Source organism: Sus scrofa, chromosome 1 (assembly GCF_000003025.6).
Source record: "Sus scrofa isolate TJ Tabasco breed Duroc chromosome 1, Sscrofa11.1, whole genome shotgun sequence".
Classification (NCBI taxonomy): domain Eukaryota; kingdom Metazoa; phylum Chordata; class Mammalia; order Artiodactyla; family Suidae; genus Sus; species Sus scrofa.
In genome coordinates this window covers 255,168,492-255,196,393 of record NC_010443.5, presented here as the reverse complement: position 1 = coordinate 255,196,393, position 27,902 = coordinate 255,168,492, and the positions used below count along the sequence as shown (strand labels likewise).

General features: G+C 47.8%; 1 protein-coding gene across 2 annotated transcripts; it reads right to left on the bottom strand.

Annotated features, from left to right (window-relative positions):
* Positions 414-27,728, bottom strand: TMEM268 (transmembrane protein 268). Of its 2 annotated transcripts, none has more exons than XM_021068037.1 (9): positions 27,291-27,518; positions 24,967-25,150; positions 19,863-19,972; positions 16,774-16,881; positions 15,529-15,678; positions 10,290-10,400; positions 9,646-9,726; positions 8,310-8,492; positions 414-4,161 (listed from the first exon to the last, which is right to left on the bottom strand). In XM_021068037.1, exons 2-9 carry the CDS (start codon positions 25,073-25,075, stop codon positions 3,982-3,984), a joined length of 1,032 nt encoding a protein of 343 aa, XP_020923696.1. In that variant the 5' UTR covers positions 25,076-25,150; positions 27,291-27,518; the 3' UTR covers positions 414-3,981. The 2 variants fall into 2 exon arrangements, with proteins under 2 accessions (XP_020923696.1, XP_013849244.1); XM_013993790.2 differs by lacking the exon at positions 27,291-27,518 and adding an exon at positions 27,596-27,728 and having other exon boundaries at positions 1,114-4,161.

The following is a 27,902-nucleotide window of genomic DNA, read 5'->3' as shown; positions in this document are numbered from 1 at the left end:
CAAAGAGGTAATGAAAATGTTCTAGATATAAATACTGGTGATGTTTGTGCAGTCTTGTGAATATACTAAAACCCACCAAATTTTATACTTTAAAATGGTGAATGTCATGGTATGTTAATTTTTTTTTTTTTGGTCTTTTTTTAGGGCCGCACCCATGTCATATGGAGGTTCCCAGGCTAGGGGTCCAGTCAGAGCTATAGCTGCCAGCCTATGCCACAGCCACAGCAACGCTGAATCTGAGCCACATCTGCGACCTACACCACAGCTCATGGCAACACTGGATCCTTAACCCACTGAGGGAGACTAGGGAGCAAACCCTTGTCCTCATAGACACTAGTCGGGTTCATTAACCACTGAGCCACGATGGGAATGCCTGGTATGTTCATTTCATCTCAGTTTTTTAAATTACGTAATTTTTAAAAAAAGTGTCAAAAGTAAAAGGAGAAACAGAAGATAATTCTAGTTGGAAATTTTCCTCCCTTGGTCACTGATAGATCCTACCGACCCAAATCATTAAGGATATAGATTTGAATAAGGCAAGTAAAAGCTTGCACAAGCTGGTACAGGTAGAAAGCAGCGAGCAGCAACTGCAGAAGAAAAGCTGTCATTGGGTAACAGAGCCCTTACTACGGACCATGCCATAAACCAGGCCTTGTTCTTTATATGCACCATTGCAATGACTCCTCCCTATTGTCACACAGCCCATTTAATATATAAGGAAAGGGAGGCAGAAGAGGAACAGAGAGGGTGAGCATCTGGCCCAAAGTCACCAACCAGCTTGTTCTTAACTTCCCTGCTAGGCTGTTTCCAGTACTGAATTCGAGAGAGATTTGGCTGGAATCTTTTCCAGATGCATATGGAAATTCCCAGGCCAGGGGTGGAATTGGAAATGCAGCTGCAACCTATACCACAGCTGTGGCAACAGCGGATCCTTAACCCACTGTGCTGGGCCAGGAATCGAACCTGCGTCCCAGCGCTCCAGAGATGCCACAGATCCTGTCACACCACAGCGGGGACTCCCAAACGTTAACTGTTAATGAACTACGTCATCCACAAAAACATGCTGGGGATCTACAGCATATAAGACATAGTGAGAAGAAAAAGAAACAACAATAATAGCAACAGTTTATTGAGCTCTTACTCAAGTCTGCAAGTCACAGTTGTAAACACTTTCTGTTTTTCATATCATTTAATCTCCACAGACACCTGCCAGGTAGGTGCACTTATCCCTATTCCATACTTGAGTAGTGAGACCCAGGGATGGGAGGGAGGCGGCTCCCAGGAGGCAAACTTTGGACTGGAACACAAGGGGCTCTAGAATCCAAGCTCTCTGCTCCTACTTCCTGACATGGCACCATTTTCACCATTGCCATGCCTCTCATTAACACAAAGCCTTAAAATAGCACATGCCCTATTGCAGAATCTCAGCTTCACAACAACCTTGTGAAGTAGGCAAGACAGAGATCACAGCATTTTCTAAAAGAGGAAAAGGAGGGGCTCTCAATGCACAGAAATGTATCCGAATGCCTCACCCACCAGGTGAGACTATCAGAAACTCTAAAGGAGGGAAAATGCAGGAAAGAGCACATCCAGGAAGGCTTTAAATGAAGAAAAAAAAAAAACAAAAAAAAAAACCCCACTTTAAGGAAGGCTTAAAATGAAAAAAAAAAAACAAAACCCATTCTTTTGTCAAAATACATACATTTTCCTTCTTTGTTATGATACTTACCAGGGCTTTATAGCTGGAGGAAAAATGTGGGTTTCTATTGATCATATTCACAGCCCACACTTCCTCTGTGGCAGGTGAGAAAGACAGTGATCACCTTCGTGAATAATTCTCATTGAGCAGAGCTGCCCAAAGAATTAGCTGAAGAGAAATGCCTGAAAAAGCCATTTCCAAGGGCTGGTCTATGCAGATGATTTATCTTCTTTGGCCCGGAGAAAGCAAACAGTCAGACTTATCTCTTACATGGTAAGTTACCTGCATAATGACATTTTATGTGCACCAGATTCATTTATAAAGGAGTGAACTGACCTTTAGAGAGGTTAACCTAGCCAAGGTCACAGTGCTAGGAAGCAGCAGGTCTGGGATGAAAACCCAAGTCTCCGGCTAGCTAAGCCCGCGTGTCAGGTCTGGGGCACCTCATCTGTGTGGGGCTACAGAACCTTTCTACATGTAGATAAAGGCATAACAGACAGAAAGGCCAAGGGCTAGAATGGAGCAGAAAAAGCTGGAAATTCCTAGATCTTTGGCTTTGGAAGGGCTGTTAAGAATCATCCAATCTACCCATTATACAGATGTGTAAACTACATCACCAGCCAAAAGTGATGCAGCTAAAAGTGGCAGTTTAGGACCAGAATCCCAGTCTGTGCCAACCTCATCATTCAACTGAGTACAGAGAGCAATGCGTAAAAGCTACAATAGAGATGACAAAGTACTCAATCCACAGGATTTTTTTTTTTCCTTAGAGGTCCAAGTCATGCACAGAAAGTACAGGGTGCAGCTTTTGTCCTGGGGGAGCTTATGGTCTAGCTAGAAAGATAGGCATGTGTACAGGAAAACAGAATCGGTAACATAAAACATCAGTAAAGGCAGCAGCTACATCAAGAATTTAAAGGAGGCAGAGAATGGCAGGGTTAAAAGGCTTCCTGAAGGAGGGGAAAATAAAGCTGGGCTTTAAAGCCTGCACAGGAGGGGGAGGGGCAAGATAGGGGGAGGGGGTTAGGAGGTACAAAGCAGTATATACAAAATAAATAAGCTACAGAGATATACAACACAGGGCATACAGCAAATATTTTATAATAACTATATGGAGAATAACGTTTTAAAATGGTGGGTCACTATGTTCTATACCTGAAGCTTACATAATTTTTTATGTCAACTATACCTCAATTTCTGGAAAAAAAAATGTTTAAAGCATGCAGAGGAGTCCAAACAGATGCAAAGGAACAGTTTTGTCAATCCAGGAAAGAGTTTCAATTTATGAAGGACTTTTATGGGAGATAAAGCCAAAACTGCAGATGAAAGCCAGGTCCTGGGTATTGAGAAACCTTTCAATGCCAGGCTGGGGCTTTTGGATTTGGGCGGAGAGAATAATGGGTCTTTAGACTCTTTCAGACACAGAGCACCTGGAAGCCTCTGAGCTCTTTACAGAATTCCGTGAGGGACACATTATGCTTCATTCCAGGGCAGCGTTAGTGTTAGGGAAAGGGTTGCTGTTTGCCGGCTGCAGTAAGAAACCACACCCACAAGCATGCATGCCCTTGAACAAAATAAGTCCTCCAATCGGACGGGTTCAGGCGCTTCGCTTCCAAATATTCACATTAGCCGTTCCGTGTGCCATTAGTTTCTTCCTTCGGGTGTTTCTTCCTTCTGTCTCCTAAACGCCTGTGTGCTAGCAGACAAGCCCACGTGCCACTGTTTTCCATCAAGCACAGGGAAAGAACAACTTAAAAATGGAGAACATTCTGAGAAGGTACTTCTTCAAACTGGGAAGAAGTGTCTCATAGTTTAAGGGGCCCAAAGCAAGGCCACAAAGAGCAGTGTCCTCCCTGAGCCTCAGTTTCCCCACATGACATGAAGTGGGGTGGGGATGGAAGCGCTGCCTGAGACCAAGCTTTGGACACGGGTTCAGCCCAGTCTGGTCATCTTCACATTTCCTGGGCTCTCCAGGCATGAAAAGGGTGGGCGAGTGGCCCTTCCATCCATGCTCACAGTTCTAAACAGCACAGAAAGTGGCTCAGAGTGGGACCATCGGCTTCTGAAAGGCCAGGGGTCAGCATAGGATGTCAACAAGCCATCTGTGCTCAGGGTCCTGGAGTGAGCACAACCTCCCCGCTGCTGATGTGACTGACACCCTCAGAGGGTCTCAGATGCTTCTCTCCTCACCTGGGGCTCGCCATCGGCCACCTTGGGCTCCTGAGGCTTCCCCAGCTTCTCACTTTCAGTCTTGGAGGAAGATGAGTACCTTCATCCTGAGGTCACCTGGCCAGGAAGGGGCAGCACCCTGTGCCCAGGATGTGGGCTTCTATGAGCTGGCAGGGGCATGGAATCCTTGGAGAGTCCGTGTGTCGTGTCCCCAATGCCTGGGGGAGCTGGGAGGTCACCAGGAGCCGGATGTAGTAGCCACCAAACACTGCCAACAGCTGCCGGGCCATTTCCTGGAAGAGGCAGGGACACAGAGTGAGGGCCACAGGGAAGTGGCTAATACATGAGGGGGAAGCCAGGCAGTCCACACAGCCCTGGACTAGCAGGGATATTTACTAGGAAGAACCCAGCTACGCCCTCATTGGGGCTCTTGGAAGATGCCTAGCCTGGTCAGGGACTCCAGCTGGGGCTGGAGCTCTGTGGGGCTCCTACAGTCTCAGTTTCCTCATCTCCAAGGTGCGTAACCTAACTGCTAATAGGTGATAATAACATGCACAAAAAAAAACTAGGGAGACAAAGTACCAGAGAAATTACCATCAGTTTATACCAACCAAGTGCATGCCTTTTGCAGTTTCAAATGCCTGTGACTCTATGAAGTCCATGAGGTCAAAGGAATTCACTTAAAATCACCAGTAGGAGTTCCTGTCATGGTGCAGTGGAAACAAATCCGACTAGGAACCATGAGGTGGTGGGTTTGATCCCTGGTCTTGCTCAGTGGGTTAAGGATCTGGCGTTGCTGTGAGCTGTGGTGTAGGTCGCAGAGGCGGCTCGGATCCTGCGTTGCTGTGGCTGTGGTGTAGGCCGGTGGCTACAGCTCCAATTAGACCTCTAGCCTGGGAACCTCCATATGCCACAGGTGTGGCCCTGAAAAGACAAAAAAAAAAAAAAAAAAAAGAAAAGAAAAGAAAAAAGAAAATCATCAATAAATGGAGTCAAGTTTGGGGGGGATACTGCTATGGTGACATTAGTAACTGCTGGATTGCTTCAGATAAGTACTCCTATAGCAAAAGTTTGCTTATCAAAATTGGATTTATTGCAAAGAAACAAACACTGCATGATTCTACTTCTATGAGGCACCTAGAGCAATAAGTTCATAGAGACAGAAAATAGAATCGTGGTTTCCAGGGACTGGGGAATGTAAAAGAGTTTATATTTAAGGGGCATGTTGTTTCCATTTGGGAAGATGAAAACGTTCTAGAAGTGGATGCAGTGATGGTTGTGCAACAATGTGAAAGTACTCAATGCCCCTGAATCGTACACTTAAAACCAGTTAAGGTGAGGAGTTCCCGTTGTGGCTCAGTGGTTAACAAACCTGACCAGTGTCCATGAGGATGAGGGTTCGATCCCTGGCCTCACTCAGTAGGTTAAGGATCTGGTGTTGCCGTGAGCTGTGGTGTAGATTGCAGATGCAGCCCAGACCCCACATTGCTGTGGCTGTGGTGTAGGCTGGAAGCTGTAGCTCCAATTCGAACCCTAGCCTGGGAACCTCCATATGCCATGGGTGCAGCCCTAAAAGAACCAAAAAAAAAAAAGTTAAGGTGATAAATTTTATATTATTAAGAGTAAAAAAAAAAAATTAAAACCTTGTATTAATTGCATGCTCTTATTAATATATCCAGTCTCTAAAGTTTCATCCACCCATCTGGCAGCTTTGATTCCAGGGAAGAGGCTTCGTTCAGTGCCTTAGGTGTGACACTGAGGTCTCTCCCAGTCTTTGTGTCCAGTCTGAAGGTAATGAAGTAATATGTGGGTTACACCCAGGCTGTTCACATGGGCATAGTGGTGATCAAGAATGGGCTTTCATACTAAGTGAAGGTAGTCAGAAAGGGAAAGACAAATACCATATGATATCGCTTATATCTGGAATCTATTATACAGCGCACATGAACCTTTCCACAGAAAAGAAAATCATGGACTTGGAGAACAGGCTTGTGGTTGCCAAGGGGGAGGTGGAGGGAGTGGGATGGACTGGGAGTCTGGAGTTAACAGATGCAAACTATTGCCTTTGGAGTGGATAAGCAATGAGATCCTGCTGTGTAGCACAGGGAATATGTCTAGTCACTTGTGATGGAGCATGATGGAGGATAAGGTGAGAAAAAGAATGTATATATGTATGTATGACTGGGTCACTTCGCTGTACAGTAGAAAATTGACAGAATACTGTAAACCAAACTATAATGGAAGAAATAAAAATCATTAAAAAAAAAAAAGGAATGGGTTTTCGAATCAAAAAGGGGCAAGTGGGAGTGTTGGCTCAGCCACATGGACAGAACCCAGGCAACTCCCTTCTTCTTGCTGAGTCCATTTCTTCATCAGTAAAAAAGGGAAATGTCACAGCATCCATCTGGGTAAGCTGGAGTGAGGGTTAAAGGAATTTATGGCTAAAAGCCCAATACCTAGTGCTCAATAAATGTCATCAATATTGTTGCCATTATCATTATTCAGAAAGGCAGAAACTCCATCTACCTCAGTAGGATCAGTGCTTCCTTGGAGCTACCCTTGGTGCTAAAAAATGTTGAAAACTTCAAACAGCCTATCACTTACTAACTCAGATTGGTCTTCTCACCCATTTACTCTAGAATCAATAACATAAGAAGCAAAGAACTGTGCCAGCAAAATTGTCCTACTGAGAATCGGTAGGGCTGGCTTCTGCCCTGGACTTGAGTAGGTCAGCTGACCTCTTGGAAGCTTATTTCACTCATCAAGGAAGAAGGGAAAATAATCCATACCTCAGAGGGTGAGCTAAAGAATTTTATGCATGATAAAAATCTGTAAAAATGTAAAAAGTCATTATAACTATTTCTCTGCCTTTCACACACACTGGGTTCCTACTGAAATATGACAGTCTGGCCCAGGCTGAGTCTTGGATATCTATTGTGTTTTCTTTAGCTACATTATAAGGGCAGCTACTTTAGAAACATGTGCACACACACTGAGACTTGATATTCATGACAGGAAATTGTATTACTATTGGTTTGAATGGATTTGGGAAAATAATTTAAAAGACCCATCATAGTTAATAGGCTATTTCACATAAACCCAGACATGCATGCACAAGAAAGAATGTGACCTTATCAATCTTTTCAGCTCTTTGATGAGATTAATATATTTATCATTCTCTTGTAACAGTCCTACTTGCAAGGACCCCACTGCCCATTCATGCAAAAGGGAAAGCTGGGGCTGGTTCAGATCTTTAATCCTCAAATCTGTCGGCTAAAATGAAAATGCAAGGGCTTTCCCGCATCACACCCTGCCTGAAGTCACCCTGTACTGCATGCCTCCCATACAGTGGGTCTGTCTTCACAGTGAGAAGGGGGTAGCACAAACTGCAAACCACATTACCAGACTTCTGGTCTACCAGCTCTTGGCCATACCCAACAGACAGCTTGGGTGGCAGGCCCTAAAAGAATGATGGCGCAGGAGGAAATGGGATTCAACAGAGATGCATAAGATTTAAATATCCAACCACAATTTCAGTAGATGGATAGATAGATAATAGCGGTTGATAAATAGATTGATAAATAGATTTTAAAATGACCCAGAGATTCATCAACATGTTCACGGTGAGGTAGGCCATGATCCATCAACATGCAGCTACACATCCAATGCAACCACCAAAAAGAATACCAAGATACAGATAGATCGATAGAGATACATCTATACATATACATCTATATATATATAAAATATATAAAATCTAATTATATATCTAAAATATATACATCTAATATTATAATATAGATATTGTATTAGATATATTACATATCTAATGTTATAATGTAGATATTATATTATATATATAATATATATCTAATATCATACCTATACCTTTATATATATAATAGGAAAATAGATAATTTTGGCCACACCCACAGTATATGGAAGTTTCTGGACCAGGGATGGAACTTACACCACAGTAGCAACCCAAGCCACTACAGTGACAATGCCAGGTCCTTAACCTGCTACACCACAGGAGAACACCTTAAGTTTTTTTTCTCTTGTATTTTTAGGGCCACACCCACGGCATATGGAGGTTGCCAAGCTAGGGGTCTAATTGGAGCTGTAGCCACTGGCCCACGCCACAGCCACAGCAACACCGGATCCTTAGCCCACTGAGCAAGGCCAGGGATCGAACTCACAACCTCATGGTTCCTAGTCAGATTCGTTAACCACTGAGCCACGATGGGAACTCCTAAGTTATCTTTTAAAGTGCTGGGGTGAGGAAAAAACTATGGAAACTAGTAGGCTAGAAAATGTGTATGGTCCCTACCAACTTGGTAAACCAACGTCCCCAGGACTCTAGAACTGGAGAGCCCCACACGGACTCCATGTAGACACCGGGTGAGGGAGGGAGGCCCTGATTGACCCGAGTGCCTGTTACCTCCGGCTCAGCCTCAGGAACAAGCTGGCGAAGCTCGGTCTGCATGAGTGGCCTCTCCGTGGGACCAGGACTGCTGGGCAGGAGAGGAGCTTCCTCCAGCAGGTTCTCTGGCCCCTCAGCCTCCGGGCTCACCCCAGTCTCCATGACAACGCACAGCTGGCTCAATCTGCTTCTCAGCAAGGACTGCAAAGGAAACAGAGAGGGGCTTGGTGGTGTCCTAAGTTGGGTGGACATAGGAGGCCAGGTGGCTTCCTGAGCTGCAGACCCACAGAGGACAGCTGGACAATTTACAGACTCAGATGCTGACCTCAGAATTGGCAGCAGAGCCACACTGCTGAGAGCAGATAATTCCCTGCAAAAAGTATGATCAGAAGCACTTTCCCATCCCTGCTCTCATCTGCTCCTTAAAGGAGCCTGGGATGTGCGAATCTTTATCCATATGTTGCGGATGAGCAAACTGGAGCTCCAAGGTCTGCCCAAAGCCACACAGGAACAAACGGGCTGGCTCAGTGACTTCAAGTCCAACTACAGCTTTCCAGGGAAGAAGCAGAGGGCTCAGGACAAGAGGGCTGGGCTCCAAACCCCTCATCACCAGCCACTCCGTGGCTTCTCTGAGCCTCAGTTCCCCCCTCGGTGGAACTGGAGCAAAATCTCCCTGTTCTTCTTCGAAATGTTTGAGATTTTGAACAAGTGAAAGTCATCTAAATATATGGTATTTCGGCTTTTTTTGCAACATGGATGGATCTAGAAATTGTCATGCTAAGTGAAGTCAGTCAGACAATGAGACACCAACATCAAATGCTTTCACTGACATGTGGAATCTGAAAAAAGGACACAATGAACTTCTTTGGAGAACAGATACTGACTCACAGACTTTGAAGAACTTATGGTCTCCAAAGGAGACAGTTTGGGGGGGAAGGGGGATGCGCTGGGGTTGTGGGATGGAAATCCTATAAAAGTGGATTGTGATGATCATTGTACAGCTATAAATGTACTAAATTCATTGAGTAATTTAAAAATAAATAAGTAAATATATGGTCTTTCTTCTGCTGGGATATTTTTTATTATTATTGATAATTACAATCTCATTTATTATTATAATTATAAAGAAAATATATGCTCACTGTAGAAAATGTGGAACGACAAGGGATTAGTTAAAAAGGAAGAGAAAAACAGCTGTAACTCCCTAGGCAAAACCAACTGTGACTCCCACAGAGGTATTCTTCCTTTCAAGTAACTTTTCCTTAGACATTTTCCCCACATTGAAGTAATACAATCTATACAATTTAGCCTCCGGGTTTATGCTTTGGTTTGTTTTTCAGTTAAGGTATCTTACCTCGTGGCTCATCTTCATTTCTCGGACGTGGTCAGACAAAAACTGCACACAGGTGTCCAGGTCGAAGTAGACAAACCAGAGCTGGGGAGAGAGGCAGCCGTGACTGCTGAGGCCAAAGCCCGCCAGACCTGGAACTAACTCTTCATCCCTGGGGCCAGCGCTACCTCCTGCCTTCTTGCCCGAGGCCTGCCCTTCTGAGAATCACTAGCTTCATCCTGGTGTCTGGCAGGAGCACACCATTTTGCTCTTTCCCAGGGCTCCCTCGCATGGCGAGGCCTCCTTTGGATGGCTGATAGACAAGTAGCTTTGTGTGCAAATTGGGAACTGTCAAGCCCTGTTCGAAATGACTGGAGCCCCACTGCTCCTAAGTCACTGAGCATCTCAGATAGATTCCAGACCGTCCTGGGCATTGTGTATCTGCATGGGGCTCCCCCTCCTCTATCTGCAGTGGCGAAGGTATCTTCATATCTGGTTCTAGGCTGCTGGTCACACCCAGAGAGGAGTCTCCAGAAAGAAACAAGGGAGCAGGGAAGAGGGAAGGGCTGCTGACACTGTCTCCATTAGCAGACTCCAGGACACAGTGGGCAGACTGGGAGGCCAGGCCCAAGCACACCCACAGGAGAGGTCACTCCAAGACACAGTACCTGAATCACGCTCTGGCAGCCTTCCACCGTGTCCGTCACCCCCAACAGCACCCGGTGCCTCAGAAGGGCTCCGTTGGCAGCCGCCAGCCTTAGGTCCGTGTTGGTGTTGGCCTGTAAGACAAATGCCAGGAGTTCCCACTGTGGCTCAGTGGTAACAAATCTGACTAGTATCCATGAAGACGCAGGTTCGATCCCTGGCCTCACTCAGTAGGTTAAGGATCCAGTGTTGCCATGAGGTGTGGTGTAGGTCACAGACATGGCTCAAATCCCATGTTGCTGTGGCTGTGGTGTAGGCCAGCAGCTGTGGCTCCGATTCGACCCCTAGTCTGGGAACCTCCATATGCCATGGGTGCAACCCCTGTCCCCCACAAAAGACAAATGTCAGCACTGACCCACCTGACACCACTGGTCAATCCTTGTCTGCGAGACACATTCATTGTCTCCCCTATTAAAGGGACTGCGGGGTTGCTGGGACAATGAATTCAGCAGGGTCAGAAAGCCCTGGGATAAAGCCCAGCTCTGCTACTTCCCGGCAGAGTGGCAGGGAAGTGGGTCCCTTCTCTGAGTCTTGCTATCTTCAGTCGTAGACTAAGGATGAAGAGTGCCCGTGGTCCTTAGATTTAACTGAGACTACGTGTGAAGCATTTCACCCACTGCCCAGGACACAGTCGGGTGCAACACATACCTGCGGGAAGAGAGGGGGTTGGAGGGATTTGAGCATCTCTTGTGGAAATAAAGCACCTACTTTCCGAAGTACCTAGCCTAGTGCCTGGCCCTCTGAAGGGGGTTCCGGGAATCTGTCTCCTTCTTTTCCCACCAGAACCGATCGATGCCATGGATTCGGTTGACCAAGTCAGTGCTAAGCAGGTGGGGGAGGGGAAGAAAGGAAGGGTGACAGGACCCAAAACTCTGAAGAATCCCACAAAAACTAGAAGGCAGTCCAGTCTAGGACCATGGTCCCCAAAAGAGGCAGGATCCCTTTAGGGGGCTTTTGGAAGTGTGAAAAGGCCCTTATGATTGTCAAAGGTATGGGACAGGCCATGCTGGCAGTTAGGGATGAGGACAAAGGATGCTAAACACATGCCTTCCACTGTGGGCCACCCCCCTTGAGAGACAATCCCACACATGAAAGAACTGTCCCCCAGGCTCCCTGAACCCCAAATGCCTCACAGGATGTGGACACACATAGAAAATCTATTTATAGTTCTCTGACTGGCCAACCTGGCTCCATTTTATATAAAGCTAAAGTGTTTCCTGAATGGGTTTTAAAATACATCGTATTTTTCCAGGAATGCCACTAAAGGCATACCTCATTTATTGGGCTTCACTTGATTGTACTTTACAGATATTGCATTTTTCACAAATTGAAGGTCTGTGGCAGTTCTGAGTTGAGCAAGTCTAATGGCACCATTTTCCAACAGCATTTTTTTTTCTTTTTTTTTTGGCTGCACTCACAGCATATGGAAGTTCCTGGGCCGGGGATCAAATCTGAGTGCCAGCCATGACCTACAGCCCAGCTGCAGCAATGCCGGTTCCTTAACCCACTGCATCATAGCGGGAACACCAACAGCATTATATCGCTTGTTTAGAAATAATACTTTCACACACTTAATAGACTACAGTATAGTGCAAACACAACTTGTATATGCAGTAGCAAACCAAAAAAAAAAAAAAAAAAAATCCATGTGTGGCGTTCCTGTCGTGGCGCAGTGGTTAACGAATCTGACTAGGAACCATGAGTTTGCGGGTTCGATTCCCAGCCTTGCTCAGTGGGTTGAGGATCCGGCGTTGCCCTGAGCTGTGGTGTAGGTGCAGACGCGGCTCGATCCTGCATTGCTGTGGCTCTGGTGTAGGCCGGCGGCTACAGCTCCGATTCGACCCCTAGCCTGGGAACCTCCATATGCCGAGGGAGCGGCCCAAGAAATGGCAAAAAGACATCCGTGTGACTTGCTTTATTGCAGTATTCACTTTATGGTAGTGGTCTGGATCCAAACCCACAGTATCTCCAAGGTCTGCCTATTATTAGCCCTGTCACCACCAAGAGTTCAAATCCTGACTCCATCTCTAACTACCTGTACAACCTTGGGCAAATTGCTCACCATCTCTCTGCCGGCATATCATCATTCTAAATTGGAGACACCACCCCCTAATAATAAGGGTTATAATCAGGATGAAATGAGTTAATCCATGTAGGACACTTGGAAGAATGAACACTCAATATATGTCACCTAGTTATACAATTATGATGATGACACTAAACTGAGGACATCATGTTTCCCACTGTACAAAGTTGGCTACAAATAAACACTTTTAGGAATTTCTCATATACTCTAGTGGTGTGTTTTACTCTGTAGGGGATATATGGCAGGGTCTTACGTGCCTTCATAAAGCTTTCTGATCTTGAGAAAGGCTAATAATGCCCCACGCAAGGGGAAAACAAGGCCCTGTGTACCAAATGTGGAGGCTCTCAAGGATGCTATGTGATGCAGGCAGGACACAAACAGTAAGAGTGAAAATGGTCAAGAAGGGAGATCTGCATTGTCTTAAGTGACGAGGGATCTGGGGAGAAAGAAGTCCTTCAGCTGAGGCTCAGAGGAAGACCTCAGGAATGCTGTGTGACCACAGACGTGCTACTTAACCTCTCTGAGCTTTGGTTTCCCCACTGGTGAAAAGTAAATAATCACAGCAGCTTAATACTTGGTGAGCATTAAGGTAATACCTGGTAGGGTCAGAAGCCCGTCACATGTACTAAGTCATCCAGTTCTCCCAACAACCCTATGAGGGAGCTACATTTAATATCCTGTTTTACAGATGAGAAAACTAAGGCCCTGAGAAGTTAAGTCATAAATTACCCCAGGTTGCAGGGCTAGTAAATGGCAGAGGTATCTTGCCTCCTTATCAGGTTGTTGTCAGGCAGAGATATCAGGCACCAAACACAGAGCACATAATAAGTGCTCATTAAATGATGGGCATTATTAGAAAGGAAAGGACCCTGGAGGGGTTCCTCTGAAACAGCAGTGATGACAGATGGGTCACTAGGCACCTGGGATCTCCATGCTGCACCTGAGTAAAGACACAGGCTGCTGTTCATCTCCACGCCCTGTGCCTAGCACATTACCTGGTACTTGCTGGGGCTCCAGCTGACTAAGGAAGAAAAGGAAGAAAGAGTCAGAGAGCCACAGCAGGCACTCCCTGAACTGCATCCACGAAGCACCTGCCAGGTGGCAGATATTTTGCTTGCTCCTAGTAAAGCAGAACGCTTGGCTTTCTCCCCCTCCCCAAGAGAAGTTTTTTGCTGTAGAGGCAGGCAGCTCAATTTCTTTTTTATAGGCCAAACACATGGGCCATGAAAGCATCAACCAAGCCCAGGAGCAGCATTATTTTGTCAGCCTCTTCGCAGTGCCCAACAAAGAGCATTTCAGAATGATTAAGCCAGAAAGTTCCTATTTGTCCCAGAGAGCAGAGGCACTAGATGAGACCCCAAACCCTGACCACATTTCCCAACATCCCACCCTCTCCTCCTGAGATGGGCAAGGATGGTGTGTTTGCTAAAGATCTCAAAGTCCAGCCCTGAGCCAGGTGCTGGGGAAGCTTCCTAAGCAGCTAGAGAGACAGTGGAAGTGTGGTAGGCAGAATAACAGCCCCCCCAAGGATGTTTAAATCCTACTGCTCAGAACCTGTGAATTTATGTTACGTGGCACAGAGGGATTAAGGTTGTAGATGGAACTGACTGTTAATTAGGTAGCCTTAGAATAAAAAGATTGTCCCGGATTATCCAGACAGCCCAATGTAATCACAAGGGCCCTTAAATGTGGGAAAAGGAGGCAGAAGACTCAGAGGCAAGGAAGTGAGAAGGACTCAACCCACCACTGCTGACTCTGAAGACGGAGAAAGAGGCCACAAGCTGACAGATGCAGGTGGCTTCCAGGAGCTAGAAAAGACAAGGACACGGATTCTCCCCCTGGAGGCTCCAGAAAGGGGGCAGCCCTGCCCAGCCAAACTTTTAAATGATCGGACTGTAAGATCACACATTTCTGTTGCTTTAAGCCATTTACGACATTTGTGGTTACCTGTTACAGCCACAGAATGCCAACACTGTTGGGTATTGACCTAGAACACGGCTTGGAACCTGAGCATCCTGGCCTTGAATTCCAGCTCTGCCACTTAGCAGCAGCCTGAGCTTGGACTACTCCTTGGGCTCGGGTTTCTCATCTGTAAAATGAATGTGAAAGACTCTACCCAGAGACTTACTGGGGGGTTTAATAAGTTAACATATGCAAAGTGTTTAACAGACAACCTACCACACATGATGTGCTCAATAGTGACAAAAGACAGACACTAAAGAAGCAGAAGACAATGAGTAAACCATACATTAAGCTGGGAGGTATGGATCTCCTTTGTGAATGAGAAGGGGAATCAGAGGGTGCAGGCTTTGAACCCCCACCCTGTCACTCACAGTGGGATTGGGACAACTTAGCTAAACACCCCGATCACCGGCTCTCTGCCTCAAGGATCATCATGGGATAAAATGAGACACAACTGTCAACAGAACAGCAGATCAGAGTCCATCCACCTCTCCCCAGGTACTTGTGCTGCAAGGTGGGCCCAGGAACCCCCTCCAGGCTCACAGGGCGTCAGAAGCACCCAGCAGAAGGTTCATGAAAGGGCTCCATTGCCTCAAACTGCCTCCATCTCTGCTCCCAGACTCTTCAAAACACACCTTGCTCCCAGAAAAAAACAACCCACAGGGATTTGATAGGAAAACAGAGGATTTAGGAGTTCCCGTCGTGGCGCAATGGTTAATGAATCTGACTAGGAACCATGAGGTTGCGGGTTCGGTCCCTGCCCTTGCTCAGTGGGTTAATGATCCGGCGTTGCCGTGAGCTGTGGTGTAGGTTGCAGATGCGGCTCGGATCCCGTGTTGTTGTGGCTCTGGCGTAGGCCAGTGGCTACAGCTCCGATTCGACCCCTAGCCTGGGAACCTCCATATGCCGCAGGGGCGGCCCAAGAAATAGCAAAAAGACAAAAAAAAAAAAAAAAAAAAAAAAAAAAAGAGGATTTAATTGTGCATGTGATTTCATTTCTTTTAGTCACTGGGCCCGTGGGCCAGGGTGAATTTTCATGGTTGGGGAAACTCTTTGAAGCAGGTAAAAGAAAAATCTGACATGAGATTCTCCTGCCCACCCAGTCTTTCTGGAGGGAGCTTGGCTGGGGTCCCCGAGGTAGGGGCTGGTCTCACCTTTCTCTGGTGTCTCTCGAAGATGAGCACAAGAGTCAGGGTCAGGCTCACAGCAGCCAGGGTCACGAGCAGCACACCCACCCAGTGCTTCCCCAGGGCAAACATCTGGCTGGTGGAGTAGATGTTGGCCCACACCACCACGTAGAACACCTGCAAGAAGCCAGAGAAAGGGCACGGTGGGGACCTCCAGTCCTCGAATGGAGCAGCTCCATCCCAAGGGACCCACTAGACACTTCTGACACCCTCCCTGGATTCAGAGAGCTCACAGGGCCAGTCGGAGACCGACTGGGGCCAGGGAGGGAGGTGGGGGGGGTGTTGTGAGAGCCTTTGCTCCTTGTTCAAAAGCAAAGTGGAGGCAAGGCATTAGAATAGCTACTCCGAATCCCTGCTTATGCTCTGATTTCAAATAAAACAGAAGAGGGCAGGAGGCTTGGAAGTGATAGCCGTTTGAGTCAGAAGCCTGATCCTTCAACAATTGGGAGCCTTGGACAAGTTATAACACTTCTCTGAGCCTCGATTTCCTCCTCTGCAAAATGGGGATAATAACACCCTCTTCACAAGGTTGTTATAAAGGTTAATAAGATAACATATGTAACCACCTAGCACCTCTTAGGAAATTCATAAATGCTAGTTGCGATCCCTTCCCCTCCCTAGAAGCAGGACGTGGGAGTCAGGAGTGCTCCTTGATCATTTACACACATGGAAAAGCAGCAGATCAGAGTAGTTAAGAGCACAGATGCTGAAACCAGACTGCCTGGGTTCAAATACTGGCTGTGCCATAAATATGTATGTATGTACACATGTATGTATCTGCATATGTATGTGTGTACACATGCAGGTATCCAGATATGTTTATATGTACACACACAGACACATATATACATATATACATATATATATGACTGAGCTGAAATGGACCAGTCTGTTGAACAGATGGGGAAACCAGTCCCAGAAAGGAGAAAAGTCTGGCAAAGCCAGACATCGAGTCCAGAGCCTCATCGAGTCCAGGTCTGCAGATTCCCAGGCCCCAGCTCTGTCCTCAGTAAACCCTACCTCCCCTCCTCGACAGGTGGACCTGGTTACAACTCTCCCTCATGAATCTCCTCTCATACCAAACCCAGGCCCATGTGTTCTGCTTTCTCCTGGGCAGCCAGGCCTCCAGTCCCCAAACCCGTTCCCCGCACCAACGGACTCCAGGACACGATGCTGAACTCAACGGTGCTTTAGGGCTCTGCTCCCTCTTACCACGGCAAAGGCCAGCCGCATAGGCCTCGAGTTGTAGATGATGTATCTTCTCACTTGGGGCTCCAGGAGGGCGCTCTCAGCCAAGCTCCTGTACTGGTCAGCCGGGACCTGCTTGGCCGCCCAAGGGAAAGAGACCTGTCAGTGACGGAGAACCACTCCCCGCTTCCTTCCCACCAGCAGGCATGTGGTTTCCAGTTCATGTGGCTATCACGTGGAAGGAGGATGAGGTGCATTCCAGGCTCCCCCAGAAGGCAGAACGAGGAGCTCGGAGCGCTGAATGGCAATCACGTGGCACAGCTCCTGGCTCAGAGAAGGACGGGCATCCCTGGGAAGCTGGACAGCTCGAGATCCAGGAGGACATCTGGGAGAGGGAGCCTAGAGCCCAAGGCTCGGCACCTCACAGCTGACCCAGGGTATCCTAAGGGTTAAGGTGCAGGCCCTGGAGTCAGCCAGGCCTGCATCCAAACCTTGGCCCTGTCCCTCGTGTGCTGTGTGACCTGGAGCAAGTAACCCCACTTCTTTGAGCCTCACTTTCCTTCTCTGTAAAATAAGGATACCATGTACATACCACCATGTACAGGTGGTATGCACATTAGACAAGATAATAAAACAGAGACAATTATTTATATATGTACTTTACATAAAGATATGTACAATATGTAGGCACATGTTATCTGGACATCTTTGGGGGCTTCTGCTCTCTTTCTTATATAGATATATGGATCTAAGTGTAGGCAAACCCAGTGCTGGTGCCAAAACTGCAGCATTAATAACTAGTAAGACAGTCCAAAGTACTAAAAACTCCCATCTTCTGCCCAAACAAAATGTCATAAAGGTCCTACAAGAATGGATTGCTTAAGAAACTCAAATTTAATCATTAAAGATGATATTTAGGAACATAGCAGAACAGTATGTAAACTGTTCATCAGTTAAGAAAACCCCCATCTGAAGACAACTGTTCAAGAAAAATGTTCTTTTGTCCACAGGCGTGGGAAGAAAAACCAGCTGTTGTGCTCATGTGGGGTTAGTGCTGTCAACTTGAGAAGGGCTCTTTTAATAGTGATAAAATGTTGTTTTAAACCATAATGCCATTCAGTTGTGGGGTTTTTTTTTGTTGTTTTGCTGTTTTTTTTTTTTTTTTTTTTTTTTTGCTTTTCAGGGCTGCACCTGTGGCATATGGAGGTGCCCAGGCTAGGGGTCGAATCAGAGCTGTAGCCACCGGCCTACACCACAGCCACAGCAATGCCAGATCCGAACTGTGTCTGCGGTCTACACCACAGTTCATGGCAATGCTGGATCCTTAACCCACTGAGTAAGGTCAGGGATCAAACCCAAAACCTCATGGTTCCTGTCGGATTCGTTTCCACTGCGCCACGATGGGAACGCCATGCCATTCAGTTTTAAAGAAGCAAACGCTCTAATCTTCAGGGTACAATTAGCAGTGCCCCTCCTCCTCTGTAATTAATCTTCGCTGGGCAGTGAAGATGAAGGCCTAAAATCATGCTGGGGGCTCTGGGAAGAGACAGAACCACACTTGTGGGAACTCAATAGCAACAGCTACAATTTATTGAATATTTACTATGTGCCAAAGCCAGTGCAAGTGTTCCTCAAGCACTATTTCTACTCTGCACAAAACCCCCTACATAATAGGTATTAATATTGTCCTCATTTTATGGATGATGAGACTGGCTCAGAGAGGTTAAGTCACCTGCCTAATGTCACCCAGGCAGTGAGCAGCACAACTGGATCGGAACCCAGATCTATGAATCTGGGAAGCCTATGCCTCAAATCACTATATGCTTGAAGGTAGTGCATTATCTAATGAATTCACAGATCTCTTTTTTTTTTTTTGCTCTTTTCTAGGGCCACTCCCACGGCGTATGGAGGTTCCCAGGCTAGGGGTTGAATCGGAGCTGTAGCCACTGGCCTATACCAGAGCCACAGCAACATGGGATCCGAGCCACGACTGCAACCTACACCACAGCTCATGGCAACGCTGGATCCTTAACCCACTGAGCAAGGCCAGGAATCAAACCCACAACCTCATGGTTCCTAGTCAGATTTGTTAACCACTGAGCCATGACGGGAACTCCTCACAGATCTTCCCTTTGCAGAAGCAGTTCCTTCTCCTAAAATGCCCTTCCTCCTGTCCACCCAGAAAACTCCTATTTTCCCTTCAAGAGCCCAGATGAAGTTATCCGCTCCTCGACAAAGCTTTTATGAAAATTGAGTAAAGGAACCTTCATTTAAATTGGAGTTGGAAAGGCTAAAAGGAGGTGTTCTTACGCCCTACCACTCATTGCCATCTGCCAACTCCAAACAGGAAGAGAATCACCTTGCATTTCCAACAGGAGTTACAACCTTACCATTTCAGCAGGAAGAAGGAAGATTTTTCTCCTTGCCTGGCAACAGCTCAGCCAATGACAGACAGTCATAACTCAGCCAATGACAAGCCACTACACTTCAAACCCCCAGTTTCCTGCAGTGGACTCTGTTTAAGAGCCCCTGACAACTTCCCTCTCACCTTTAAAAAAGAACGGTCCTCTCCATTGTTTCTCTAGACTTTCCCAGTTTTTGCTACAGCATGCTTGTCCTGAATTGCAATTTTCTGCTATTCCCAAAATAACTCATTTTGCTGGCAAAATAAATGGTCGTTTTAGTTTTAAGGTGGACACTTCCATAACCACTGTACCCACAAGTGAGTTTATCATTTTCTTCCTGTGAACATCTTCAATTCCTTGTGCATCCCACTCTGATGCAACCCTGATTTACCTGATGCATGTCCACCTCGCCCACTTGGGCTCTGTGAGTAGGGTGAGCCCAGGCACTGGGACCTAGTCAGCTCTGCAGTACTCAGTGCCCAGCTATGCACCCAGCACAGAGTGAACGCCTCAAAGCACACATCTGTTGAGTGAATTAATTGAAAGGAGAGACATCTTCCTTATATCCTCTACCATGTTGAGTACAGGTAAGTTTTGTGAATAACCGGATGACAGAATAGACAGGTGGATGGATGGATGGATGGATAGATGGATGGATGGATTGATGGATGGATGGATAGAAGAAAAAAGTAGTAAATCAGCTCTCACCTGAATGCCCCAGGTCTGCAGCTGCTCTTCTGCGGCTCCCAGATCGAAGGAGATAGGTGCACAGGTATTGTCAATCCGGAGAACTGTGAGGACCTGGCCATTGTGGAGCTCTGAAAGCAGACCAGAAGCTTCATCTGGCTGAGCTTAAGTACACTGAGTGAGCCTCAACCTGGATGGCATCACTTGCTTTGCCTTAAGAACATTCTCATGGTAAGGGGGGACTTGCCATCCTCAAACCTACTGAAGAAGGACTTCCCTTGACCAGAAAGCCCCCAGGAGGCAGACCTGAGGCCAGAGGCTATTAGGACACTATTCAAGATCATAAAGGGAAGAATTGCCCAAGAATGTGAGCTGGCCACACACAGACTGGGAGGGAGCGAGCTCCCCCTCACAAAGGATATTTAAATAGAGACTGAACCACTGACTACATTGAGGACACGATCTAGCAGATGTTAATTTGAGCACTTGAGCACTTCGAAGGAAGCTCAACCAAGCAATTTACATCCCTAGTGGGCTCAGAGTTTAAGTAAGAGAGAACAATGTGGTAGGCAGAACAGTGCACCCCCAAGGATGTCCCAGCCCCAATCCTCTGAACCTTCTAACATGTCACTTTAGGTGGCAAAGGAAATGAAGGTTGCAGCTGACTTAGGGTGCTAATCAGCTAGCTTGAAATAGGGTGAGTATCCTAGATTATCTGGGTGGGCCCATTATAATCACAAGGATCCTTAAAAGTGGAAGTGGGAGGGAGTGCCTATTGTGGCTCAGCAGGTTAAGAACCTGACTAGTATCCATGAGGATTCGGGTTCCATCCCTGGCCTTGCTCAGTGGGTTAAGGATGCAGTGTTGCTGCAAGCTGTGGTATAGGTCACAGATGTGGCACAGATCCAGAGCTGCTGTGGCTGTGGCTGTGGCTGTGGTGTAGGTTGGCAGCTGCAGCTCCCATTTGACCCTTAGCCTGGGAACTTCCATATGCCACAGGTGCAGCCCTAAAAAGGAAAAAAAAAAAAAAAAAAAGTGGAAGAAGGAAGCAGCAAAAGAGCCAGAGGGATGTGACTGTGGGAAAAAGGTATATATAGAGAGAACGTTGCTGGCTTTGAAAATGGAGGAAGGCTTCAGGAACCAAGGAATGTGGGCAGCCTTGAGAAGCTGGAAAAGGAAAGGAAACGCATTCTGCCCTGGAGCTTCCTGAAGGAATGCAGCCCTACTGACCTCGTGATTTCAGCTCAGGGAGGCCAGTATCAGACTTCTAACCGACACAACTCTAAGAGAATAACTGTGGGTTTTCTAAGCCACTATGTTAGTGGAATTTGTTACAGCAGCCACAGAAAACTAATCTGCTAACTTATTGGTGAGCCCTCCCCAGGATATCTGCACTTGCTCGACATCTTAACAGCAGAATTTGAGTGAAATCATACTTCAACTCAGGCTCATTATAGCAGCAATCAAAACTTTTGCCCTGGGGGGGCTGCAATAAAGCCAGACCAGGAGCTGGAGCCTGGCCAGCTACAGTGACAGCCTCTCCCACCCGGCGAGGAAAAGCAGCAGAAAGACACCTAACCTTCTGATCTGAGAAGAGTCACTCTGGAAAAAAGGAGAGATATCCTTCCATCACGTTGAAGGCCCCAGGAGCCACCAGTCAGCAGCCAGGGCAGTGCTGGGGGGAATCCCAGCCCTGAGATTCTAAAGCTCAGCATTCAGCTGTGCAAGGCTGGAGGCTGGATATCTCAGCACATTTTCCATAGCCGTTGCTCAGAAAATGAGGCAGGACTGAAGGGACTGAACAATAAACATCCCATCTGCTGGCTCAGAGCCCAGCTCTAGGCAATACTTAAAGCAAAACGACCTGCTTCCAGGCAATCCTGGCCCACCCAAACGCTTCTCCACCCCCTGACCCAGGCCATCCCTGGACCCTGCCAACAGGACCGACAAAATCCCTCCTAGCTCCAGGTACCCCTCGGCATCTTCACTGCAACACCAGACTAGGCTACCTTCGCCTCTCCCTATACCCTGCCTGGCTTCTTCAACTCGCTCTTCCTCCTACGATGTGGCCAGAGCATAAATCACATGATACCAACCCTCTGAGTAAAACTTTCAATAACTTCCCAGTGCCCTGGTGAAAACCAAACTCTTTAGCCTCCTGCCAAACTCCCCTTGAGGGCTCAGTCTCATTCTGTGTCTTGCCACCCCAGCCTCTTTGGTTCCTTGAACATGCCATGTTTTCTCTCCCACCCCAGGACCTTTGCATATGCTCTTCCCCCTCTCTCCCTAGAACACATCCACCTAGTGTCATGCCATTAGAGCCTAGTCATCATTTGTGTTCCAGCTCATTAACCCCTTTCCCAGGGAGTCTTCCGTGACACTCTATACTCTTAACAGGTCAAATCTGTCTGATAAATCTGCCCATCACCACTTGCTCGTCTCCTTTATGCTCATCAAAGAGGAGCACACATGGACGCAGTTACTTGATTAAAGTCCATTATCTCCATCAGACTATCTACACCCACATTGGTTTTGCGCATCATTGAATCCCTTGAGCTGGGGTCAGTGCCTGGTATACAGCAGGCACTACATAAATGTTTCATGTATAAATGACATGGGGAAATCACAAGCTAGATAGTTTGGGAGTCAAATTGTAACTCAGTCTCTCACTAACAGAGAACCCTTGAAGAAGCAATATAATCCCGGGCCATCCCCTTAGAGGATGATCATATCCACCACAGGGAGTCTCCAAATGATTAAGATGATGAAAATAAAGCACTTGGTGCAAAATGGGTGCTGAAGAACTAGCTGCTATTGTTGTCATAACCTAAAAGCCATCTTGTCAGAGCTCGTAAGTTACAAGAGAGCCACACTGATTTAGTTGTATTGGTTTTTATCGTCCCACACCTTGTTCCAGAAAGGATTTAAGGTGGCTTCATACAAATAAACTACAGAAAGATAAAATGATAAAATTGCTTTAAACATAAGCAAACGAGGAAAATAAACAAAAAGATGAAGGCAGAAATAAAACAGAACAATAAAATAAGAATAGCTTCCAAAGGTGGTACCTACATACAATGGACTATGACTCAGCCATAAAAAGAATGAAATAATGCCATTTGCAGCAACATGGATGCAACTAGAGATTCTCATACTAAGTGAAGTAAGTCAGAAAGAGAAAGAGAAATACTATATGATATCAATCATATGTGGAATCTGAAATGTGGCACAAAAGAACCTATCTACAAAACAGAAACAGACTCACAGAGAGAACAGATTTATGGTTGCCAAGGGAGAGAGGGGAGGTAGTGGAAAGCCCTGGGAGTTTGGGGCTAGTAGATGCAAACTATTACTTTTAGGATGGATAAGCAATGAGGTCCTGCTATATAGCAGAGGGAACTATATCCGGTCTTTGGGATAGACCATGATGGAAGATAACAAAAGAAAGGGAATGTGTATATATGTATGACTGGGTCACTGCTGAACAGCAGAAATTGGCACAACATTGTAAATCAACTATACTTTAATTTAAAAAATGGGAAAAAAAAATAATAGCTTCCAAGGATCAAGCCCTTACAGTGCACCAGGCACAGGTTTTCGGCTTCACAAAGTGATTCTGTTTAGCCCTCTGAGAGCCCTAGAAGGTGGAAAACCAATAAGATGGAAAAGAAAATAGAGCCTCTGAAAGGAGACCAGCTTGCCCTGTGTTACCAGGGGAAATGAAAGTAAGAAAGAGAAGAAGTGAGGAAAAGGGTAGCACAGAAAATGCAGGCAGTCATGCTGCAGGGGGCCTCAGACTAGCCCTCCATGGCACAGCACAGAGCGGGAAACCCATGCTGATCTGGAGCCCAGGCACGCAGTTTGAGAACTGGTCCCCTAGTCTGGTTCTCTTTGGCATTTTGAGGAAGTGTTTGCCTGAGCAATGCAAAGACCTTTCGCGGCGTCTCTGCCTTTCAAACCATGAGTTCCTGGATTCTTGGCAATAACCTCTCTCATCTGTTCCTTAAAGTAAGAACTGCAAGTCCTCCACTTAGAAATACTTGTTTTTACACCTAATCGAAGAAAAAGGATCTGAAAAGCTACCAAAGGAGTGTGGCAGGGGAGGGAGGGGTAGCTGGTAGGGGGAACTATTTCCTATAACGAAGCAAGAACTGGCTTGCCAAAAACCAGTAGAGCAATGTCTTCAAAGAGCTGAAGGCAAATTATTCCATTGCATTTCATTCTACTGGTGTATGTGTATGTGTATTTGTGAACTGCTTTCCTAATAATAGTAGCCATAAAAGGAACCCTTGTTTTTAAGTTTCCTATCACCTAAGTAACCAGCCACAATGCAAAATGCTATGCCCATTCATTCATTCAACAAAATACTGATTGAGCATCTACTACGGGCCAAGCCATGCGCTAAGTACTATAGACATAGGGGTGAACAAAGCAACACTGAGCCCCTGTCCTCGTGGGGCTTACATTCTAGTGGGGAAGCTGGACATTGAATACTTTATTACACAGGTTATTACTTAATTACAGTCAATGACTATATCAGAGGGTTCTAACTTGGGGGGGCATCAGAAGAGGATTCTCCACGGAATGGATACCTGAACTGAGCTGTGAGGGGTGAACAGAAATTAAGCAAGGGAAAATAGGCAGGAAAAGGGCATAACATGCAGAAGGGACAGCAGGTGCAAAGATCCTGGGACAGGGCAGCATGGCAGCAACAGAGAACAGGAGCAGCAAGAGCCATTAAGAGAACAGGCCTTGCGAGCTGGTGAATGATAGATCTTCATGCTAAGCCCAGCGGGAAACAATGAAACAGAAAGTGACATGGTTGGTTGTGCATTTAAAAAAGATCTTTCTCTGATGCCACGCAGAGAATAGAGGAGGCAAGGAGGAGAGGCACTAAGAAGCTACTGCAGAGATCCAAGCAGAGGGCGATCTAAGGAGTTGGTGACAGAGTACAGGTAGAAATGACAGAGACTGGCCTGGAAACATCCCCAAATGTGCACCCCTATCTAAAGCCACTTCTGTGCCCTTCCCCTCCCCTCCACTCACTCATACTATGTGAGTCTAGCTCAGCAACTTGAGGGGGAGGGGAGGGCAGAGGAGAAGGAATCAAGGGTCATGACCCTACCTTGCCCCCAGCCAGGAGGGCTCCCACTAGGGAGGGCGCTCCAGCCAGGAGAGGTGGTGGGCAAGGGGCCAGCTGCCCCACCGGGGTCCATCTGTGGTTCACAGGCCATAGCAGAGCCAGCGGGACTTCTTCCCCTTCTCAGGGCTGCGGTTCATCCTGGAGTAGCCAGCTCAGCTGCACTTGCCTTTGGAAAACAACATCACAGGAAAGCACTTCAGGCCTGTTCCTGGGCTGGCTGGGCTCTCCAGCTCTCCAAGGCCAAAGCCACCTCCAGGCCAGGGAAAGCCACCCTGGGTCTTTCTTCTGACTGCAGTCTTGCTGATCATGCTAAAAAAATGTTTTCAGAGGGAATGAGGAGAAGGAACTAAGAGCCTCTGAGGCCTCAGCTGAGAACTTCCCCTGGTCTTGGATCTTCTCCAGCTCAGACACATCCAAGGACCCACAGGAAACTCATGAGCTGACCAGGCTCCACTCCCAGGCTTCTGAGATTTCCCTTCCTGACCGAGTACGGGACAGGTATAGTCATCATGGGAGCCTTGTTTATACCCGCAGCAAAATGTGATGAAAAGAGCAAGGCCTCTAGCACCAAAGGACCAAGACTTGAACCCTCACTTACCTCTCGCATGCTCTGGGACATTCGGTGTCAAGGCATTTAACTCCCTGAGCCTTGCTGTCCTTATCTGTAAAATGGGTTCAGGGAGGCCTACCTGACAGAGCTGCTGTGAGGATAACAGAAGGAACTACAAGTGTGGCATCTAGTACCTTGCTCACCATAGACCCGTTTCCTCGCAGGTTTTTTTTTTTTTTTTCTTCCTCCCACGTCACAGGAGAGAAAACGAAGGCCCAGACACACAAGACAAATAGAATCCTTAGATCCATTTTCCAGACAAGGGACCCAGGCACATCATAGCTAGGAGGCTGTAGCCCAGAGAGGCCGTACTGGTCTCAGACAGGCCTGTGGGCCCCAAGAGCCCACCTTCTGTCCTCCAGGCAGCAGGGACCACCCACAAGCTGGAGCTGCAAAGACTTCTTTCCAGATTGCATGGAAGGTTCACTAGTTGCAAAATCCCACAACTAGGCATTGTCTTTGGGAAGAAATCCCAGCACCCCAGTTGGCCTAATCAGCCTCCCACAAAGTCTCAATCAGAAGAATTCATTCACCTGAAGGATTTTAGTGTCATGGATAAAAGTAACCTGCAGGATCCTGCCACTTCCCACGTGTATGATCCAGAACAAGTGACTTACATCGGCCTCAGTTTTGCCACATGTAAATGGGAATAATGTAACTAGGTTGTTGTGAGGCTTAAAGAGCTCATACTTAAATCACTCAAGAACAGCACAGAGCAAAAAGGAATATAGCTATCATTATTTCTACTCCACAGTCATCCCCTAAGAACCTTCTAGTGCCAGGCCCTATGCCTTCTATAAAACCAGAAGTAAAACCTTAAGTCCCTGTTCAGCTCTCCCTCCTGGCTACCACCATCTGGCAGGAGCCAGCAGCACTTTGGAATGAGGGAAGAGTTCTTCAGGATGCTTCCTGGCGCAGAGAAGGAGGCTCCAGGCTTGGCACAGGTGGAGTGAGAGAAGAGACTGCCAAGTGGGGAGAGGTACAAACCAGAGGGCAGCTCGGGCTCTGCTCTCACCCTATGGCCCTGGAAGCTGCAGAGGGCAGGAGGGGTGTTGGCAAGACTGCCCAAGGGCAGGTGCTGACCCGCTAGCTGCCATCCTGCTCCGCCCCACACCAGCCCTGGGGGACATGAGAGGGAGGCACAGAACCAGGGATCGAGCACAGCCTGAGGTTCCTGCAACCAACTGGTCATCCACTCCCCAGTTTCCTTAGCTCCCTTTGCTGACTGTGCATTTAACTGGCCTTTCCATTTAACCGTAGCTGGGTGGGAAGCCCCTGCAAACGAAGGTATCTTAAAAGTTCCCCTGAGCAAAGGTCTCCATTTCTGCAGACACTGCGTGCCCAGCTCCCCCAAAAGACCATGTGCCTCTCTGAGGGGTGTGTGTGTGCGTGTGTGTGTTGGGGGAGGGGAGGAATTCTACAGTTTTCACGTCAGGTTCTGTTTTTCTTAAACTGGAAAGTCCCAGCAAGGGGCCATAGGGGGTCTGTCACAGAAGTTTGGGGGGTGGAAAAGCCTTGTGAGACAAGGGTTCCAAGCTCTCCACTCTACGCAGGAGGAAACTAAGACCTAGAAACGAAAGTGAACTATCCAAGGTCAAGGAGCCAGTTGGGGGATACAGCCAGAATGCAACGGAGCTTGATCCAGCCTGGGATGTTCCTCCACATTTGGCCTTGGCCTTAAGCAGCTGAATCTTACCCCAGGTTCTGCCCTCAAGGCTGGTCTGCTGCTTCTGGGTCTCCCTCACCCCCGAAACCAGCCCCACGGTGCCCCCGCCACCGGCTCGCAGGGGTCGCCGGCGAGCAGCACCACGCAACGCACGGGGAAACGGGCCCAAAGGCGCCGGAAGAAGGCGGACGCGGCCCGCAGCGCCCACCCAGGCCGGGAAGGAGGCGCCCAGGCTGCAGCGCAGAGCCGGACCCGCGCAGCTCAAATCTGGGCTCGCGGCCGCCCGCGCTCGCGACCAGACACGGGGCGCGCGCCCCGGGTCCGCGCACACTCACCCGTCCGCGCCGCCGCCGCCGTCGCCCTCACCGCCGCCCGGGAACGCGGAAGGTTGGGGGCAACGCTGCCCCTCCGCGCCTCAGTCTCCCGGCACCGCCGCTCGCGCCCCGCCCGCCGCCCGCGGCGCGCGCCGCCCTCCCCGGTCCCGCCCCCGGGCCGGGCCGGCCCCGCGCGGTCACCCCACCGGGAGGAGCCGCCCGCCGGGCTCGCCTCGGGGCCAAGAGGGAAGCCGGCTCCCGGGGCCGCGTCGGAGCCGAGCTGGGAGCTGCCTTTCATCAGCCAGGCTTCCTCCCGGGATGCCGGGAG